The sequence below is a fragment of the Panthera tigris genome, chromosome D1 (genome assembly GCF_018350195.1).
Source record: "Panthera tigris isolate Pti1 chromosome D1, P.tigris_Pti1_mat1.1, whole genome shotgun sequence".
NCBI lineage: Eukaryota > Metazoa > Chordata > Mammalia > Carnivora > Felidae > Panthera > Panthera tigris.
Genome location: NC_056669.1, coordinates 61,472,237 through 61,480,046, shown reverse-complemented (window position 1 = coordinate 61,480,046; position 7,810 = coordinate 61,472,237). Strand labels below are relative to the sequence as shown.

The window sequence follows — 7,810 nt, the reverse complement described above, 5'->3', positions numbered from 1 at the left end:
TAGCCACGTATTAATTAAACTGTACTTTAATGGAATATAAATAGAAGGGAAAGCAGAGGTGGGGTAGGGAGAGTCGTGGCTGAAAAAGTACAAAGGTCCCATATCAAACAGGAGCTTGTGTGCAATGATTTAAACATTATTTATTTATTTAATAAATCTTAAGAGTTTATAGAGATTAAACTAGTGTCAGAAATAAAATTATTTGGGGTGCCTTGATGGCTCAGTTGGTTGAGTGTCTGACTTCAGCTCAGGTCATGATCTTGCGGTTCATGAGTTCAAGCCCCGCATCGGGCTCGGTGCTGACAGCTGAGAGCCTGGACCCTCTTCCAGATTCTGTGTCTACTTCTCTCTCTCTGCCCTTCCCTGCTTGTCTTCTATCTTTCTCTCTCTCTCAAAAGTAAATAAACATTAAAATTTTTTTAAACAGAAATAAAATTGTGATTATGAAAATGCCTTTACATACCAGCTGTGTGTGTAAATATGAGGACTCAGTCTTGTGGTTAAGAAAAAGTTTTCTGGAAGAATTTTCACCTCAGCTGAGACAAAGGGGGGTGAGCAAAAGTAAGCAGCCTTATTTCTCTGGATAAAACTTCTTGAGCCATGTTAATACAACTGTTATGATAACTGTGATCTTTAGATCTTTAGTGGAAATGCCTTTAACATTCTCCTGGTTTGGCATATTATTGGCTGCCAGTTTGCATAGGTTTATTTTCCTTTATTTATTCATGAACAGATATTTAATGATTTCAAATGTATTTCCAGAGAATATTCTTTTTGTCTTGACTCAACAGCAACATTCAGTTCCAGAAATATTCACTGAGCACTTTTTAAGTGCCACCATCCTGAAGAAGTTGAAAGCATTTTTAAAACCATGGTAACAACAAAAGCAGGAAGAACAAGATTTGCATGATCTTTGCCTTTACAGAGACTGCAGTCTAAGGGAGAAAATAAGTAGTAAACAAGTGGTTGCAAGTGTGATGAACTGCAGAAAAGAAGGGATACAATTTGGAAACAGAATTTTCTGACGCGGAGAGATCAGGAAGACTGTACCCAGGAAAGTAATATTTAAATTGAATGAAAGGGGACTTAGAGACCTGAATGATAAGTAGAACCTAGCCTTGCTTGGAGATAGGAAGAGGGATGAGGATATTTGTTCTAAAGTCAAGGAGGAAATATTTGCATACTCTTACAGTCAGGAGACTTTGGCACTGAGGGAACATGTGTTAGCTCACCTGTATTCACATAGCACGTTATCTGTTTAGACTTTTATTTATCTGGAATGGCAATTGTTCAGAGAAGTGCAGGATCAATGCATGACAGCTCACTGCATGGGTACCTCTTTGAACACCTTGCAGTGCGATTGCTCGCCTGTAGGGATAGCAGTGGTCTCGTTTGTCTTCATCACGTGGCTTTCCAACATCTCTGGCCTCATTTCTGTTCATCTGAAGAGAAGAAGTTTGGGTATCAGCAGATACTCAAGTCAAAATTCAAGGAAATATGTAAATACTATAGTTGGAACCCTGGAAATAAAGTGGTGGAGGAACTTACTGTTATTTCTTACATGGAAATTGCTTTTAACATATACATTTTTAGAAAAAGCAGGACTTCTTTTTCTGGAAAACATTCCTGGAGTGTAACAGGAAGACTAAAGAGGTAACATGACCAGATTGTGGAGACCTTGTTAGCTATGTTAAAGACCTTTAATTTTGATTCCAAAAAGATTGGATTACTATAATTGATTGCGCATGGGGGGTTAAAAAGGGAAAGGTATAAATGGTGAAATTCTGATTTTTGCTTCGGGTCATTTAGTGGATGATATTGGTATTCTGTGAAATATGAGACACAGTAGGGGGCATCAGGTTTGTGAAGGAATATGATGAGTTTTCATTTTGATTTTTGAGAATTAAATTTGAGTGCTATGAGATATCCAAAAGAGGATATCCAGAATGGAGTTGAATGTATGTGTCTTGTTAGATGTAAATTATAGGTAAAGAATTGGTAGATGTCATGTATAGCTATTAATTGGGATCTTGGGAGTGGATGATACAGATTAGGAAAAGTGTGAAGAGAAAAAAAGGGGTCTTCAAGCAGAGCCTTGAAGCACCCCAGGACGTAAGACACACAAAATAGGAAGAACAGGTAAAGGATGAGATGAGATGTCAGGATGGTTGAAGAAAAATTCCAAGTGTTGTAATAAAACATTAAGACAATATTTCAAGATTGAGGAGATAGGGAATAGGGTCAAATGCTGCTGCTAAGTCCCGCAAGGACTCAGTGTGGGATGCGGATTTCATTGGTTATTTTAGGAAAAGCTGCTTTGGTGGAAAGATAAGGACAGAGGTAAGATTAACATAGGTTAAAGGGTAAGCAGGAGATGAGAAGAACGTAAGTGGTGTAGACAAGTACATATCTAGCTATGAATGAGAGAATATAATTGTTTCTGTGTAATTTAGACCAGAAAATACTTGAGCACATTTTAATTGTTTAAATGTTGAAGGAGTAAACTTCCTGAAAGGCTAGGTAGAAGACAAATGTGTACACACTCACACACACACAAACACACACACGCACAGATGTGAGGCTGTCTTACATGATTTCACATACAATGGCTTTGAATTTCTCTGTGAAGTAAAATGAAAGGTTATCTGTTGAGAAAGAGGGAGTTGGAGTTGGTGGACGTGCTTGGAGAAAAGTAGGGAAAAAAGTCATCCAGGGAGACTGAGCTGAATAAGATCATGTTGCTGGGTCATCGGGCAGTGTTGGGGGTGAAGTTGAAGGTTGATGATCATGAACTTATGGGAACACAAACATGTCTAGTTAGGTGCCTTTCCATAATGATCTGAAGGACTTATTATATTGGTGAATCTAGGAGTTGAGTTTTGCCTACATACGTGATGGAAAGTCAGTGGATCAAGGGCAAGCAAAATATGTGTAAGAGAGTGCTTGATGTGATGAATTAGAATTTAACCTAGAAAGGAGGAATGCAGAGACACTAGGATAATGAGTGAAAAGTACGGAAAGCATCAATACCTTGGAGAGCTCAAGGTTGTTGAAGAACAAATGATAATCACTGAACCACATACCTGAGCAGATACAAGTAGCATGTCTGCAAGTGTGATTTGTGGGGCAGGTCAGTTCTAAGTTCTAGTGCTTCAAGATACACCTGTGGAACTGGACACCTGACTTCACAGTAACAAAATGAAATTGTCTAAGATGATGTTATGCTACATTGAGGGAAAAGTTTGGGGTAGATGAGTGGGAAGGATGTTAAACTTGGTGCATAATGATCACCACAATACACCCAGTTACACATATTACCGCACATAGTTGAAAATTTTTTTTCTTGTGATGACAATTTTGAAGATCTACTCTCTTAGCAAGTTTCAAGTATGCAATACATTTATTTATTTATTTGTTTGTTTGTTTCTATAAATTTACTGGCAAGTTAGTTACTATATAGTGCAATAATTATTTCAGGAGTAGAATCCTGTGATTCATCCTCAAATATAACACCCAGTGCTCATCCCAACAAGTGTCTTCCTTAATGCCCCTTGCCCATTTAGCCCATCCCCCACCCACAACCCCTCAAGCAACCATCATTATGTTCTCTGTATTTAAGAGTCTCTTATGTTTTGGTCCCCCCTCTCTGTTTTTATATTGTTTTTGCTTCCCTTCCCTTGTGTTCATCTGTTTTTACATTACATTATTATTATTAACCCGAGCCGCCATACTGCACATTCCATCCCCTCATTTATTTTATAACTAGAAGTTTGTACATTTGACGGTCTTTACCCCTTTGACTCACGTCCTACACCCGCCTCTGTCAATCACCAATCTGTTCTCTGTGTCTATGAGTTCCATGCTTTCGTGTTGTTATGTGCTTTAGTTTGCAAACACAGCATTTGTCTTTGAGATCATACAATATTTGTCTGTATTTTCTTCATGTGGCTTAAGTTTATATCCTCTGCTATGCAGATATCATGCATGTGCCATTTGCCATATACTCTACAGAGAATTTTATTAAGTGTCAGTTTATGTAAAGACTTCTCAGTTTTAATGTGGAGCTCTAACATTTGCTTGTCATGTGGCCTTTGGCGGGTTACTTAACTTCTCTGTGCCTAAGTTTCTGCACCTTCAAACTGTAGGTAACATTATTTCCTTTCTCATAGGGTTTTAAGATGATTATGGAAGTTATTTCACGTAAAGAACTTTAGACTTGCATAGTATTGTGGAGGTTTCCAAAAATATTAGTTTTGTTATAGAAGTTGTTTGCTTGCTTTTTATCTTGACCTGGTTTTCAGAATGTAGCAATTCTATATTTCTTTCACTAGAGGGCCCTCAATCACTCTCTTTGAATACATGTCTTCAAGAGTTTGTTCCCCTTTCCTTTTTTCAAACCACGTGTGTATAGTTTGAGGAAGAAGTATGATAGAATAGTTTAAAACACACAATTTGAAGTCAGAGGTATCTGGATTTTGGTCTCACTCAAATAGACCATTTATCATCTATATTAGTCTCTATAAAAGGGGTATAATGCTACTTAGGGGTGCCTGGGTGGCTCAGTCGGTGTCAGACTCTTGGTTTCAGCTCAGGTCATGATCCCATGGTCATGGGATCAAACCCTGCATTGGGTTCCACACTGATCTTGGACCCTGCTTAAGATTCTCTCTCCCCCCCTCCCCCCATCCCCTGCTTGAGCTCTCCCAAATAAATAAATAAATAAATAGATAAATAAATAAATAAATAAATAACGTTGCTTATATCATACTGCTATTGTGGATAGTTTATTTTCCTTCAAAACATGATAAAGATTATTTTTTTTAATTCTAGGAAACAATGATGATAAATGGGCTAAAATGACAAATGTCAACTACAACATTCCTACATATGTTAACCTCTTAAAATATTATTTATTTATTCATTAATATTATCTTAAAATGCAATAATATAAATACATATTTAAGGACAAAAAAACAGCACACTTGAACCAATTTCCTCAGTAAATCCTAAGAGGGGACTGGAGGTTGAGCTGTATATCTATTTCCATATTGTTCTCCATGGTGAGGTACCAAACATCAGTCTCAGAGAACATTCTGGTCTGAAAATGCCAGATGCTATAGTATAAGGGATATCAGGAGAGTAAGTGCAGTCAGAATAGGGTTAGTGTGCTGGGCACACTGCAGTTTGGTGTTAGGTTTTTCCGTACTGTCTTCTTTCTCTACAACCCATGCCTCTTCTCAGTCCTTGGCAACCTGTAGTGTGTCACCTGAGACAATCACCTGGACTGGCACCACAGCATAAATGATTATTAACTGAGGACTGGGATGTGCTAGCTCTGCCAGTTACTAGAGATGAGATCTTAGATAAGATCATCTCTCAGGTTTCAGATTCTGTAAAAAAAAAATAGGTGGATAAAAACACATATCTGAGACCACATCCATAGTCATGCTGAAGCACAAGTCTTCCATGGACATGACCTATGAAGGCTGCTCTAAGCAGTCAGTAGGGTACTCGATATGGTGGGAGGAGTTGAATTTGACATTGACCTGCCCAACAAGAAGGTTTGTATCAACTCTGAGCACAGTGCGAACACTCTGCTGGAGACCCTGGGAAAAAACACTAAAGGTTCTTTCCTACCTGGGCTCCAGGTAGGGAGGGCCTGGACCCCTGGTCACAAAATGGACCAAATGGGGCAGGACGCTGATCCTCTCCTGCCTTGCAGACAGACCTTGGCCTGGCAGTCCTACACAGCAATGGGAGTTCCTGCAGAGACCCTCACTTGCCCTGCTCCTTCTTAGCTTTCTTGCAAAAAAGTTGAACTGCTTTTGTTGGGAAAAAGATACATATCTCAGAAGACTGTTTTAAATGAGATAATACTTTGTAAAGCCTGGACTCTATTATGTAATAGGAGTCATAATTGTCAATTGTCTCCTTATTTTCCCAATTGTTCCCCACTTCCTTCGCTTCTTGCTTTCTCTGCATGTGGTTAGATTGTTTTTATCTATACTCAAGTCTATACAGAAACAATTTACTTTGACCCAAGGAACACTTGGTCATTAACATAGGAATACAATTTTGTTCAGTTGGAAGATTCCAGAGTGACTGAGTGATTACTACCAGAAGTATCATGCCTAGGGAATCTTTTCTTTTCTTTTCTTTTCTTCCCTTTCCTTTCCTTTCCTTTCTTTTCCTTTCCTTTCTTATTTTTCTTCCCTTTCCTTTCCTTTCCTTTCCTTTTTCTTTTCCTTTCCTTTCCTTTTTCTCTTTTCCTTTCCCTTTTCCTTTCCTTTCCTCTTCTTTTCTTATTTTAATGGGAAATCTTTTTCAAGACATGAGTATTGCTCTTACTAGAACTGGGAGGTTCTTTCTTGGCAGGTAGGGAAGAAGAGAACTAGCCTGAAGGAGAGAGTGGAGGAAGAATTATACAATTTTCTCGGGTTTATTATACAAAATTTGTGTTTCAGACACAGAATCTATGTATCAGACCACACCGGCCATGTACAACCTGAGTAGCGACCACACAGGTGACTTCACCCTTTTGGGCATCCCTGGCCTCGGGCAGTACCACGTCTGGATCAGCATCCCCTTCTGCTTTATCTATCTCGCGGCCATTGTGGGCAATAGTATCCTTCTCTACCTCATTGCTGTGGAACATAGTCTTCATGCACCCATGTTCTTTTTCCTTTCCATGCTGGCCATGACAGATCTGATACTGTCTACCACTTGTGTCCCCAAAACCCTTACCATCTTCTGGTTTGGTCCCCAGAAAATCAGTTTTCCTGGTTGTCTGACCCAGTTATTCTTTCTGCACTGCAGCTTTGTGCTGGACTCAGCTATACTCTTGGCCATGGCATTCGACCGCTACGTGGCCATCTGCTCTCCCCTGAGATACACCACTATTCTGACTCCCAGGACCATCATCAAGATTGCAGTGGGCATCTCCTTTCGAAGCTTCTGCATTATCCTGCCAGTTGTATTCTTGCTCACACGCCTGCCTTTCTGCAGGACACGCATCATACCGCACACATACTGTGAGCACATAGGTGTTGCCCGGCTCGCCTGTGCTGACATCTCCGTCAACATCTGGTATGGCTTTGGTGTCCCCATCATGACGGTCATCTCAGATGTGATTCTCATTGCCGTTTCTTACAGCCTTATCCTCCGTGCCGTCTTCCGCCTCCCCTCCCGGGATGCCCGCCACAAAGCCCTTGGCACGTGTGGTTCCCATGTCTGTGTCATCCTCATGTTTTATACACCTGCCTTTTTCTCCATCCTTGCGCATCGCTTTGGGCACAATGTCTCCCTCACTTTCCACATCCTGTTTGCCAACCTCTACATAGTTATTCCCCCTGCACTCAACCCCATTGTCTATGGAGTGAAGACCAAGCAGATCCGAGATAAGGTCATACTTTTGTTTTCCACCAAGGCTACGGAATGATGTTTCAATGTGCTATGGAAAAGCTGACGTCATTCTATTGGGGATATTAATGTAGTAAGATAGAAAACAAACGTTCTTTTTAAAATGAGAACTGCCTGCAGGTGCTTTTGCATATGAGGAAAATGGTGTGGCCTCTATGAAGGAGACGGTTCTACGTGTAAAAATTCCTTGATGACCTGTTTGCTTGTGGAGCATGAAGTTGCACAGAATTTGATCAGGAAGAAGAGGTGAAAACAGAGAGCTGGCTCACTGCGAATGGACCAAGCAATACAAATTTGGAAATTGAGATTTGCAACTGGGCGGGAGGGAGAAAAAATGTGTTAAGTGAGGCAGAGAAACAGAAGAGAGACTAAAAGTGAAAATATCCATGAG

At 40.0% G+C, this 7,810-nt stretch overlaps 1 protein-coding gene across 1 annotated transcript; it reads left to right on the top strand.

The window, feature by feature from the left end:
• The first annotated feature begins 6,392 nt into the window (after nt 1–6,392).
• Nucleotides 6,393–7,438, top strand: LOC102948761 (olfactory receptor 52H1-like). The gene has a single exon (XM_007092208.2). The coding sequence runs from the start codon at nt 6,476–6,478 to the stop codon at nt 7,436–7,438; it is 963 nt and encodes a 320-aa protein (XP_007092270.2). The 5' UTR covers nt 6,393–6,475.
• Nucleotides 7,439–7,810: the final 372 nt, after the last annotated feature.